Source organism: Molothrus ater, chromosome 3 (genome assembly GCF_012460135.2).
Source record: "Molothrus ater isolate BHLD 08-10-18 breed brown headed cowbird chromosome 3, BPBGC_Mater_1.1, whole genome shotgun sequence".
Taxonomy (NCBI): domain Eukaryota; kingdom Metazoa; phylum Chordata; class Aves; order Passeriformes; family Icteridae; genus Molothrus; species Molothrus ater.
Window position 1 is genome coordinate 55637898 of NC_050480.2, and position 14465 is coordinate 55652362.

Below are 14465 nucleotides of genomic sequence, written 5' to 3' on the forward strand. Positions count from 1 at the left end.
CAGAAGTCTTGTCCTTATTTTTTAAAATTTGTCCTCTGATGTCATCAGAAAAGGATCAAGTAGCTGGCAGGCACATACCTGAGGAATTTCTCTGGGACAAGGAGAATTTCCCCAAGTAATCTGGTAGCAAATTGACCGTAACAAAGAATATTTCAGGACTTCATCCATTTTAGGCTGCTATAACATGGCTCCCATCAGAATTAATGAAATGGTGGTCTTGGGAAACCTGCTTTCATTTATTTCTTACCATGTCTCGCCTGTAATAAACAAGACAAATAATTTTGCTCTTCTCCTCTAGTTTTTAGTTCTGGAATAACCTTGAAGGACCCAGCAGAAATGGGGCCAGTCTCTTAGGCAATGTAGCTTTCAGGTTTCTTGTCATTTCTGGACAGATCCACATTTGTTGACAATAAAGTAAATTAAAGAGAGAGGAAACAAGGCATTTATGAGTCAGAAAATGGGTCATACATGAAAACAACTTGAAGCTATTAACACCTAAAGCTGCCATTTCAAAAATTATAAAAAAGCTGATACTATCAATACAACATTTTAAATCTTCTTGAAAAGGCAGTCTTTGTTCTAAGTAATAGTCTTAAATGTTTTTGAAATAAAAAGGAGGGAAGAGGGCTTACAGACAACATTTTATATTTGCTTATGTACCGATTTTTGTACCAAAATGCATCCCTCTCTCTGAAGAGCAAGATCTTCACTGCTTTGCTGAAATAAAACCAGTAAAATCCTTCATCTTAAATAAAGAGTACAATGACCTGAAGGTCATATCCAAGAGTTCATAACTAAAGAATATGAACTCCTTGATTCTGTGCAGTCATCCCTTATCTACCTATAGAATAAATAAATGCAAGGTAGCTGAACATACAATTCCTTATAAGGACTGAAGTGGAAATATATTGATGTCCCATTCTTTCTGAGAAGTATGCTGGGTATGTGTGTTTAACAAGCTTGTAAACAGTTTTTTTTTTTTCCATTTCAGATACTGCATTTAGTAATACTATTGCTAGTTTCCAAACCCATACCCACTGAGTACCTACTCAATATTTTAGTTCTTTTCACCCTTACTCATATGTAGCCTCATGTTCTCTTTCTTAGTGAAGACTGCTATGGAAACAGTCCTGTAGATTTTTCACAAATTATTTTCAGTTCTTTATTACAGACGGACACTTTACAGACAGTAGTAAATCTTCACAGGTGTCCTGTATGGTAAAACAGCAGTGCCTTCATCTCACATGTTAGGACATTAGGCAGAGAGAGGGAGAGATCTATGCACACAAATTTAGTTCTGGCATGTTTCAGCTTTAGGAAGGCTGCTGTTATGATCTCACTCATAACTTTATTTTCTCTATGCATATGAGAAATACCAAGGCTTTTAGGAATTAAAATCAAAATCCAATCAGTCTTTGTGAGTGGCACTTGTTTCAGGAGTGATGGAAACTCACGTGTACAGCACCAACATCGACCATTGGGCCTTTGATCTAACCAACATCTGGGCTAATCCATTACCCTCCAGCTAAATCTGTAACAGACAGCAACAAAATGCAAGAGTTGCACATATCTGTTGGGAGGAAGCTCCATAGTCCCTGTTTCTCCCTGTGAGCCTTTTTATTTCTCTGTGCATCGCTAACACACACTTAGACTGTTTCAGTTGTATTTACTGCCCATTCCCAATCCAAATCACATTGCCAGGCAACATTTAAATTCCACTATTTTTCTCCAGTTAGACTTCTTCAGCTTTTTCAGTTCTGAAGGTTCTCCTTCATCTTACTTTTGCAGTTCATCTCAAACTCTTCCAGGAACATCATCTATCTTCTACAACTAGAGCATGCCTTCCTCTTCCATGTTGTCTCACAGCTCACTACAGCCTGCTACAGCACCTTGCCAGAGATTCAAAGTTTCTACTGCACCAGATCCATTAGATTTCTGCACTGGCCCCATCCTGTTCTTCATTGAGACCACCTTTATTTTTTCCTCAGCCCATCTTCCCATACTGCAAGATCATTTTTTTTTATTGCATTTTGCTGATGTGACTTTTGCCAAACACAGAAGAAAGCCATGAAAAGCATGAGAGACCAATTTTCTCAATCCCAGTGAAGTGCAATACGGGCTGCATGGATGAGCTATAATGTGGATGGAAAATGACTCCTAGTCTCAACAGACTTTTATCAGCAGCTGAAATTTGGCAAGCTTGCAGTAGTATTCATGGGCAATCAATACTGAGGTGAATATCTCACTAACAATAGAGATGAAGGGAGAAACTGCATCGCTAGCAAGTTAATGACAGAGACCAAGCTGAGGGACAGGGAACATGCAGAGTGGTGGATTTGCTGCAGAGCAAAACTCCAATAAGGTGGACCTCAATAGGCTGGAGAAATGGTCCAGCAGGAATCTCATGAATTTCAGCACTGGAGAACACAGAGCAATGCACCTGAAACAGAATAACTCCCGCAGAAACACGGCAGGAGCTCAGCTGTACTAATATGAACATCTACAGGAGGCTGAGAGCAGAGCTGGTTCCCCTGTCCTTGGCAGTTGTATAACTGCTTCCAATCTGGGGTTTCCAAGCTGAAGCCAGCCTTTGACAAATTGGAGCAAGTCCAGGGACAGCCACAAAGATGAGGAGGGGGCTAGAACAAATGGCATATGAGGAGATGCTGAGGGAACTGGATTTGTTCAGTTTTTCAAAGAGAAGACTAAGCAGGATTTATTGCTGTCTTCAACAGCATAATAGGACTTTTTAAAGGAAACAGAGCCAGACTCTTCTTGGAGCACACCATGAAAGGACGAGACACATCCGACACATCTTTGGGCGAAGAATTTTGTAATTATAGATTAGGAAAAACTTTTTCACAGTGAGAGCGGTTCAGCACTGTTACAGACTGCACTGGGTGGATGTGGAGCCTCCATTCCTGGGTATCCATAAAGCACAGCTGGATCAGGGTCTGAAAAACCTCATCTAGCTTTGAAGTGAGCCGTGCTTTGAGCAAGATGTTGACCAGATAATCTTTGAGCTTTTTTACCCATTCAAACTTAACATTACTCTGTGATTCTCATCTCTCAATAAACTGCCCCTGCCCACAGAAATATTTGCATTTGAAATGTCATGCAGCCATGCAATGAAGCAACTTCACACATTTTGTCAGAGAGGATGCTCTTGCAATCAGGTCATTATGCAATCCCTGAGGAAAGATGGAGCATGTAAGGTAGATAAAATTTCATATAATTTAGCTATCAGATTTAGCAAACAGATTCCCATAGTGAATAGTGAGGTGTTTCGAGAGTTTGTAGCTTAAAACTGAGCAACATTTCTGGGGAAAAATTAAAGAAAAATAACCCTGATTTGACAGCATTCCCCCACTATCAAGTATCAGGTGTATGTTTACCTATAATACAATGGTGTCTAGGATGTTCAGCGAAAAGTTTACAGGGTTTTTTTCCATGATTATAGCAAAATTTTCTTTTCCTTCATCATACTTAGAAATTTGAGCCATTTTTCTCAAAATGCATTTTAAAAAAATTGCCTGAGACAATCACCTAATATGAAAAATATAAGCCAAAACTAAACAATATAAGTAAGCAAAAAAAAGAGGAACCTAGTCAGACTTAACAATAAACAGTGTTACTAGAACTGCCATTAAAATAAAGTTGAGTTTTATTCCAGGATGTTTCAAATTTCTCTATAAAATCAGATTTACTTCCACTTTGTTCAGCTTTTTTCATGGCTTAAATCAAGGAAGAAATAGTAACATCTTACAGAGGTGCAACTTGCTTTAAAAATATTTGACTCCTTAAAATGGCATACATCTGGCAGATATTCTTGCATCTTAACTGATTCTGATATTATTACCATTAAACATTCAGCTACATTATTTTATATGGGTTTCTATCTTACCACCTTTCTCCATGAACCTAATTAGAATACTCTCACCACTTCCAGGGTTTGCATGCTTTATCTGTAATTGATATTCCTGTAGAGTAAAATTAGGATTATATTTCTCATAGCATGACAAGAATAAGCTGGCATACTTTTCAACCCATAAATTCTAAATAATCCAAACCACAAAAAGGTATTGCAAGGTAATAAATCTCCTACAGTGGCTCATGTGCTGGCAACATACATATTTTTCCTTGCTTGTGGTTATCAGTATGGCTGAAGGAGAAGTATCATGTTACTGCAGGATGGAAGCAAACAGACAAAGCTGTCCTTTGACATATTAGTTCCCCAAAGGTGACTAGATTTGCTGTGCAGTCTCAACCAGCATATTCTTTGCCATGGCTACAGTGTCCTGAAGACAAGGGTTCTCTCATACGTAATTTGAAACTGGGATCTCACTGTCAAGTCCAAGCTGTAAATAATAATGAAAGCAGGGAATTAATTCACTTATGTGAATTAATTTATTTTAGACACCAACTGATACAAGTTATTCAGTAATAACTAGATACTGCTTAATCAAGATGGCCCAGCAAAGGAAATGTTCTAAGAATGTTTACTGGCTTTATGAACTGAAAACAGAGATGACAGGGTATTATGTGGCATTTTATTTTTGCCAAAGATCATTTGTTTTATAGCACTTTTCTTCAACAGTAAAATTAAATCACGATTTTTTACAGTTAGCAACTTCCAAACTTCCATCTGTTGGCAGATCAAGTTGAAGAAGGAAAAAGAGTAAGTTTCTAAACACCAGAATATGTCAAAGAGCTGGAATGCACAAAGCTCCACCTGGGGATGGATGTGGAGCCAACTGAGAACTTATAGGTCAGGATTAAAGGGAGGGCAGGGACCAGTGACATTGTAGTGGAGGTCTGCTGCAGGCCACCTTATCAAGAAGGTCCAAAGGAGGACCATAAGGATGATCAGAGGAATGCAGCACCCTTCCTCTGAAGAGAGGCTGAGAGACCTAGGGCTGTTCAGCCTGGAGAAGAGACAACACATTACAGCAACATTCCAGTACCTAAAAGAGGCCTGCAAGAAAGCCAGAGAGGAACTTTTAGAAGGGCATGTAGTGACAGGAAGGGGGAATGACCTTAAACTGAAAGAGGGTCAGTTTAGACTGGATATTAGGAAGATATTATTATTCTTTGCTATGAGAGTGGTGAGGCACTGGAACAGGTTATCCAGAGAAGCTGTGAATGCCTCATCCCTGCAAGTGTTCAAGGCAAGATTGATGGAGCTCTGAGCAACCTGCTCTAGTGAACTGTGTCCCTGCCCATGCCAGGTGACTTGGAACTAGTCTTCCCTTTCAACCCAAACTTCCATGATCTTTCACTGATTTTTGAATTAATAGATCTCACAAGCCTGAATTACATTTAAAAGAAAAAAGAAAATAAAAGTAGAAGGGAAATAGAAAGAAAGCAGTGGGTATTACATATTCCAATTTTAGCAGAGCTATATGCAAAAGCTACTATGTGAAGGCTATTTGGAAAGATATTATGAGTTTCCTAGCCTTGTGATTTGAGATTTGGGGCCTAAATCATGCCACATTTTCTACTACAGCTGCTGCTTTCTGCACAGCATCTTCTTAGTGATTTTTATTTATCATGAGCTGAGCCTTTTCCTGTGTTTCAGTAAATTTCCCTTCCTTCTTTTTCCAGCTTTGATGTACCCTTTGTAGTATCCTATAAAGTTTTCTATAGCCATCTTTTAGCAGCTCAAATCAGTACTGAAGTAGGCTGCAGTGATCAAAGCACTGTTTCTGCACAATAGCAAGTACTAAAAGGGAGGGAAAAGACTGGAAGTAGCAATGAAATTTGCACTGGAAACTTGCACGGCAGATTGTTGAGAAACTGAAAAAAAATCTTCAATGGAAGAATACAGGTGTTCCCTATATAATAAATTAAAAGTAGTTTCCTTAATTCAATAGTATGATCAAGGTGAAAAAACCCCACATTGCTTACTCACATGGCTTACGAATGCAAGGTGAAATGCATGGGCATTAAATGCAGCCTGGTGCTGCCTTGATGCTCTCTGGTCTGTCCTCCTCAGAGGGAGGAGAAGGCTCTTCCCTGTAGCATTCAACAGTGACCTTGCACTGTTTCTGCTGCCTGGCTGCTGGGGAGGTCAGTTCTGGCAGCTGAGAGCACTGTGGGATGTGGAACCAGAACATGACACATTCCACCCAAGCTGCCTAACAAGAGGGGAGCTGCACCCTTGAAGGGTTGTAGACAATCCACTGGTGGTTACATGCATGCATGCGTGGCTGTTCACTGTTAGTCACCACCTGCTTTTTTTAAGAAGTCCTCTTAGTTACACTTAACTTTTAGCCTTTACTACTATTTTTCACTTTTACCAATGGTTTTCATGCAGTGAGCCATCTTTTCCTATTTCTTATTTATATAGGTGCTGGCTATTGTGTCATAGTTAAGACTGCTATGGTTGGGAGACCACTGCAATTGTTATGTACATGTATCAAATAGGATTTACATTTAGGACAGTCATATTTAAGCTCTCTGTCTTCTGAGGACCATGTTCCCTTTTTCTAGTAAAGGGTTAAAATAAAATGCCTAGATCACTCCTGAATCCAATGTTGTTATCAATATCTTATCAAGGAGAAATGTTATCCTGCAGATTTATGATCTTCTTGTCTCTAACAGGTATCACTCATGCTTTGAGTCTTGCACAAGAATATCTTGAGTGAGATGAAGTAAGAAGCCTCCCAGCAACTGGAATCTGAACTTGGCAGAAAAGCAGAAATGCCTTGCCTTGCCCAGTGTCACATTGATCAGGGTTCCTAATGAGCTGTGGTAAACTATAACCTTTTGCAAGTCACTGGAAAGGCCACTCAGGCTCAGATGTGACTTGTCCCTGTACAGCAAATTTTACGAACAGTCCCTGCAATGAATGCAATGAAAACAGCACTTCAAGTGAGAATGTTGAAGGACAGCATCTCTGCTCTAATCTCTGTTCTGATGCCTGAATAGATAATAGAAAACTCCCTGCAGACAGAGCAGGGAGCTCATGATTCATTTCAGTGTTTCATTGTCAACAATATCAAACCAAAAATTTCCAAAATCTCAATTTTTTTATGAAATGTAGATGCACTTCAGTTGCCGGACTACACTCTTGTGCTTTTTTGGAGCAATGCCTGAGATCTGGTCATCCTATCTTGTTGGTTTAATAAAAATTGCTGGCATCTGATGTTCACTTTGCAATTGCTGAAGGAACTGATGCCAGCAACTAATGCTTTCCATATCAGAGCAGATATGGCCAGCAGTGTTTGTTGTTTCAATAGCCTCAGAACAAGAGTGATCAAGGCCAGTGACACAGAGTCAATTCCCCATCTCCCTCTCAAGGGACATAATGCAGTGTCTATGAGCAGGAATATTACAGAGCGTGACTGTTTTGGTTCTTTACAGGAAATGTATGGGTGGGATTAATTTCACGTAACTTTGAATATCACTGGGTATCCATCTTCATGCAGTAGATGCCTAAGGAATGGAAAAATGAATACAGACCTAGGTGTCTACATTTGATTAGATGACCCCCATTCACATAGTCAGTCTAAATAAGCGTGAGTTTAGACATGAATTTCAAGTCCTGTTGGGAAGGACTTGATATATGAAGCACTTCCTATGTCTGTGGTTTATGCAAAAAAGTAACTTGCTGCAGAAATGAAGTTTTCTTCAATGAGAAGAGAGAACAAGTGAGATCCATCTCCCTGCCTTGGCAGAAAGGAGGGTAATGAGGAAGCATAAAATCTCTTTTACCCCTTTCCATCACTGTCTGCCCGTATTCAGGGGCACGAGGAGGCACAGATCACATGTGCTTCTCAACAGTGTGGATTGGTGATTTATGGTGCAAGCACACTTGCAGCATGATCCACATCAGCACGTGCTCCAAGAAGGGCTGCAGAAACACTAAAGTTGCTTTGTACAAGTCCCTCATAATTGTCATGTGTGAGCATCTCAGAACATTTAATGGGCTTATCTTTACAACGTTTCCATGAGATAAGAAACAACCCATGAGATGACTCCGTTTTCCTGTCTCTTTTATTACAGTCATCTATTCCTGCAAAATTGTCAGAGATACCAGCACAAGACCTGTAAACAGGAACACTCCAAGTGTTCAAGAAATTGCTTGAACGCTTAAATTGTTCAAGAGAGAACCTCTGAGCAGACTGACATTTTAGAGAAAAACAAACAAAAAAAGCAAAGCAAAACACTACATTACATCATACTCCATGTTATGAAATACTTTATGCTATATTTAAAAAAAATAAGAAAAGAAAAATCATCTTTGAACTTTGAAATCATTTCAACACTTTTAATTTTAAAATTTGGAAAAAATCTTCTGTATTTAGAACTCAACATGAACAGCTAGAAAAATTCATAATGAATCAGACAAGGTTAACAAAGTTTATGTATTTGGTTACATAACTATTTTTTTGGATGGATGGATTTACAAATTACAACAGGAGAGGGATAGATCTACATTTGTAATCTTTCTCAATTTTAGCAAGCATTAAAATGAACGTTGTGACCATATTGATTAGAACATCAGACTCAATTGCAAGTATGATAATTGGGGCTAATGCTAAACAAATAACTTTATTACATTAATCTAAACATAGAGCCAGAAGCATCAGAAGATACAAACTAGCCACTAAAAGTGAGGGAGCAATTAATCTCTTATTCTGTTTGTACACTGAATTGCCCAGTCTCTGTCCCTCACTACAGACTGACAAACGGTTTTCTCATCAGGGAGTTTTCCTTTTTTTTTTTTTTTGGTCAAATTTGGAACCAGCACCAAAGACAGGCTACAAAGGGCCTTAAGTATATGCATGATTTCACTTCAGATCTGAGGAGTGCAGACTCAGTGGGATGACACACTGGTAGAGCAAAAAGGATGTTCTGCTGTTTCTTATAGGAAACTACTGAGGTAAATCAGCTACTGAAAGCTTTGTTTTTTCTCTGAGTGGATCAAATCTTGCTGAAAATATTTGAGAGGAAATAACCAGAAATTACCTGAACTCAAATTCAATAGTTAAGAACAAAAAAAAATTTCCATTAATTTACTGTAATAGTCATGAGTACAAGATTTCCTGTAATAATTATCAACCACTAGTCAGCATTCAATAATAAAAAAACCCAATACTAAAAATTATCAATAAAATTTTTAAAAAATGATATTTGACATTGTCAGATAAGAAAAAGGTATTTTAGTTTGGCTACCTGTAAAAACAGCCACAAGATCAGACAAAAAAGAAGTCTATGTATAGACAGCACAATTTGAGTTAATTAAGCCCTTTTTTCTCCACTTCTCAAATTCTGATGCCTCATGATTTAGAGATACCAGAAGGGACATTAATATATTTATTGCATTCTTTGAAAATCATTATTTTCATGTATCATTATGTTCTTCAGCTAAATATAGAAGCATACCATTATCTCACAACAAGGGATTTATTCTTTTGGAAAAAGAGTCACTATTTGAAAGACAAAATATAACTTCAGAATTTGCAGTCATATAGTTATACACCTATTAATACATATCTGTCTATAGGCAGTATGATTTTGCACACTTACTAACAAAATCAAAAGACATTAAAAGTTTTCTTTATCAGACAGAGTAATTTTTTCATTTTGTGACTGAAGATTTTTAACATTTTGTCAAAGTATCGAACAGAATATCATCTCGGCTCCGAACTATGTTTATTTATTGTCCTAGATATCACTGAATGTATCACTGAATGCAACACTTTCATGTCAAATTCAGAGTAGAATAGGGTGATGCAATGTAAATATTTCCGCCCTAAAAGACAAATAGCACAATTCAGTTACACAGAAAGGTAAATGAGAATTGCAGAGGAGACTTACTGAGTCTAAGGTTACATAACTTCATGGAAGCAGGCAGCCATATCACAAACTAATCATGATTCATTATAACTTTTTTTAGGACTTATGTTATAAGATTTTTTGCCTTTACCACTCCTATTGGTAGGCTGTTCCAGAAAATCTCTATTTTGGTAGTTAGACATCTTTCAATCTCCAGCATCAAGTTATTCATTGCCAGATTATACTGCCCTATGCTTTCTTTGCTCATATAACCTAAGTGAAGACAATGAGACTAGCCAAATAAATGAAGCAAATTGGAAGGTTTTTTAAAGAATTTAGTCTTAAATCAAATGGCTAGACATTTAAAAATTTCCTAGGCAGTGAACACATATTCAAATTATTTTTGACAGACTACTGGTGATTGGCCTCATGCCAAAACACAAGACCTAATGTTTAGTGTTGTGAGGGTGAAAACTTTGTAAATACGACCTCACAAAAATGAAAAGCAAAAAGAGAAAAGTTTTTTATTTATTTGATTTGAACAGTACCATGCCTGTTAACAAAAGATAATCATAGCAAGCATTTTGAAAAACATTTCTTATTACCACATAAGATGCGTTCCACAGAGTTATGGCTGGAAGGGGCCATTAAATCATTTGTATAACACTGTATGCAGATAAACCTTCTGGCATATCCAAGATCATAAATTCACCTAATTACTGCTGCATTAAGCCTCAGCAATTTCAAAGGGCTGATACACATCCCCAAGGGTGACACACAACCTTGATCAGAAATGTCAGGAAAAGGGGAATACAGCACTGGTCTTACACATTTGCTCAAGCAGCTAAACTAAAATTTTATTTTGAATGATCTGATTTCAATTCACAGCTAAAAAATTAAAAGAACACTATTTCCATAGCAACTTCTGTGTCTACGTGATTCTCAGGTTTGAATCCTCCTGCAGTATAATACCTGACTGTAGAACATTTTCTGCCTGTGTATTTCAACTTCACAAACTCACTTCTCCACTGTTTACATACATAAGGTTGCCTACATAGTTTTCACCATAGGTTTGCATGGGACATTCATGTAAAAAAAGTCTTTTAATCGAGCACAAAGTGCAGTTTAACTTTCAAGTCACTGGTAATCATTCAAGATCACTATGCTCTGACATGTACTTATTTTTCCAGGAAGTACTGTATTTAGTTGCACTAAAAAGAATTTTGTTTGAATCAATTCAGTTTACAGATCACTGTATTGGACAATTTAACATAACCATTATCTATGTTTTCACCTGTCTTTACTCTACCTGCTCCCCAAAACTGCCCAATCCGTTCCAAAAAAGTGCAATCATTTTGTTTGCTGGGACCAGATTTTACTACCAGATTCTTAGTCTGGCTGAGTTAGATTTCAGAACATACGTTGCTGTTCATGGCAACATGTTATACTGTGTAAATAAGCCTAGCAGAGTCTGGCCTTCAACATGGAAAAAATTACTTGATTTTATTTTTTTAGAGTTGGTACACTTCTAACAAACTCACCTGTATCTCTCAAATCAACAGAGAATGACAGAGTTCAGAAAAAGAAATCCATCTGTTCTCTTTAATTCACTGAAGCCCAATATAATAAGCTGTTGCAAAACTATGCTATAAATACTGCACAAAACGTTAACAGTGTGGGTATAGGTATGTATGATTTTTTTTTAGAAGCCATAATTCTATTAATTTCTGTCACTTCAAGAAAAGACGTAATGTTTTTCACTATTGACAATAAATATTTAAACCACGGAAATTTATTTCCCCCTTTCAACAATACTTTAGTCTTTCTATTCCAGACCAAAAAGACAAAACATGAACCAAGCTCCTACTGAGGGACAAAAATACTAAAAACCCCGCTGAACAAGCCTATCTTTTGAAAAGCAGCATGCCAGGTTTACAGTTAATATATATCATCCCTCCAATGAAAAATGCATCTTAATATGCACACAGCTCTTTGGATAGCTCAGGAAGGTGGTTACTGACTGAAATACTGTCACTGAGTCAACTCTAACACTTTGATTCGGAAGGATATAGTGCTTCTGAACAACTTCCTATGTAAGCCACTTCTCACACTGCAAAGGAAGACAGAGGAGAAAAATATTCTTACTCCATCTAAGAGCTGAACAAACAACCACTCACACAGAAAAATGTGTGGTGGTGGAAGTCTTTTTAGTATACTTCAGACAGTATTATAATACATTACAACACTGAGGTCATTTGCCATTCTTTAATCAATTATGATTTCATGTTTTCCCAGGAAATATTTATACTCATTATCTGATGAGTTTTTAACACAGATTTTCAAAATTTACAGCTTACAGTCACAGTGGAGTGGGCTGTGAATTAGTTTGTTTTATTCTACGCTATTTCTTATGGTCTAGATATCATCGATGATTCAGTTAAATCACACACTCTTTTGCACAAAAAGCAAATATTAGGGCATAACAGATTTCTACATTCTAATTTTCTCAGATCATCTGCTTAAATAAAAAAGAAATTAGCATTTACCTGTAGAAGGCTGGAGGAGCAGCTTCCCTCATCCCAAAGCTGCCCTGATCGTTTTCAAGGTAATAGGGTACCTGTTGGCTGTGATGATGGATGAAGGGCGACAGCTGGGGTGCCGTTTGCAAGAACACCACCGGGCTTGGTGGGACACTGTTCAGGGAGTGAAATCCTGCCAGACTGCTGGACCCAAAAGATTCAGACGTAGGGGCATAACTGAGCGTGGTAGAGCTGTAGACAGGAGCCGTAGTACCAAAATCATAGGTGGCTCCTTCTGGGTAGTTAAAAACTCCTGTCTTGTTGGTCTCCACGTACATGTCGCTGAGCGATCTTTCCAGGGGAATCTTCAGCTGAGGTCTGCTCAGTGCCTCCAGTTCAGTGCCTTGAATCTGGTGCAGCAGGGTAACTCCAGAGGTTTTGGTGTGAAGGGTCATGGTCAGTACTAATGGCAGTGAGCAAGGAACATATCTGCTTTTACTGTCAACAGCAAGATCGGCAGCTGGCAGTCCACCTAAAAAAAATACCAGAACCTATTCTGAGGCTCAGCAGAAATCATAATAAAGCAGCACTACACAGGTATTCCTCTAATCTCGGCAAGGAGGAGGATACAAACAAATGCAGAGTGAGCACTGAAGACGCACATTCTCTCTCTCTTCTTCCCTCCCTCTCCCTCTCTCTAACTTTCAGGAACTCCTCATCTGCACTAATATGCACTACAAGGTGCTGGCTTCGAGCCAGGAGCCCTTGCCTGGTGCCGATGTTGGTTTAAACATCACTTCAGAAACAATTAGGTTTGGAGTTATACCAAAGAATTGTCCGTCTAAATGTTACTTCATTCTTACTGATTGTTTCATTTTTTCACTTCAGAGTACAGTGCTTTGCAGCAACTAACGGGAAAGAACACTTAAATCCAACCAGGAAGACTAGTCCAATGGTCAGTCAGATCACTGCCTTTTATTTCCTCAGCAGGCTCCAATCTATCTGTGCTTATCTCTCCTGCTGTTTGATTCATTTTCATGTTTGCTAGAAATATGTAATGTGTACATTGTACTGACCCTGGGCAGGACTGTGCTGTAACCAAGATAGGGCAAAACAGAATGTGTGTGTGTGTGTGTGTGTGTGTGTGTGTGTGTGTGTGTGTGTGTGTGTGTGCAAGCATGCGTCTGTGTGTCTGTCTCTCTGTGTGTCTGTGTATGTTTGTGTGTCTGGGTGTGCAGGGAGCAAGCCCCAGTCAATAAAGCCAGCCAATAAAATGAAGTGCGCATGATACCCATGCAGAAGAGAAGATTTATAATATACTTTCATCAGCAACAGCATCTTGCAGTTATTAGAGCACTATAATAACATTAAAAAGCAAGGAAAAGCTTTAGACTAGCCTAGAAAATTATGCTTCTTTCTTTTTATTCTGTAAAATGATGAAATAGATATCATTTACATTTTGTCAGAGTTAGGAGATGGTTGTTTGATTGCATGATATATAAATTGAATACAGGAAATTCTTTTTCCTAGTCTTGTGAACAAAAGCCTAGCAAACTTGAATTTTGAAATCAAACTAAAAAATCAAGTAATCTAAAATAATCAAATGGGATTGGCTTTAAAAAAACCTGACATGCCTCTCAAAGTTATATTTAGAAAGAAAATAAAAGAGAGAACATAATGAAAAGGTGTGGCATGCATGCTTCTTCTTGCTATCTCATTCCATATAATTTTAACTTTGCACAAACCAGTTCTCCTGAACGAGCTAAATGAAAACCTCCAGAAACTGTTTCAAGCTCTCCAGCTTCATTGCTGTGGTCTGTGGTTCAGTCAATGAAATAGGCTAATGTCAATCCTAAATACATTAATATATGGGCTCCAGCTAGTGTGCTTTGAATACTAGCAAAGCCTCTGCTATACTTAAACAACTCCACAGTTATTTGGCTCAACCTTCAAAAAACCCAAGAAACTGAAAAACTGAATATGCAGGTCACTAGAAGTGTCAAGAAAAGTTTACTCAAACCGGTTTTATTTTAGAAATAATACAGTGCTTTCAGAACTCCTACTAAAATAGCCAAAGATTTTTATATTTGCAAGAATATTCTGAAGCAATATATGTTTTTACCTTCACAGGCACAGAGCTGAGACATCAGCACATGCACAACA

General features: G+C 38.0%; 1 protein-coding gene across 1 annotated transcript in view; it reads right to left on the bottom strand.

The window, feature by feature from the left end:
- Positions 1-14465, bottom strand: part of ESR1 (estrogen receptor 1) — a 179555-nt gene that overhangs the window by 93278 nt on the left and 71812 nt on the right. Inside the window, 1 exon segment of the mRNA XM_054514452.1 lies at positions 12330-12834. Coding sequence (XP_054370427.1) covers positions 12330-12757 — 428 coding nt within the window. The 5' untranslated portion in view covers positions 12758-12834.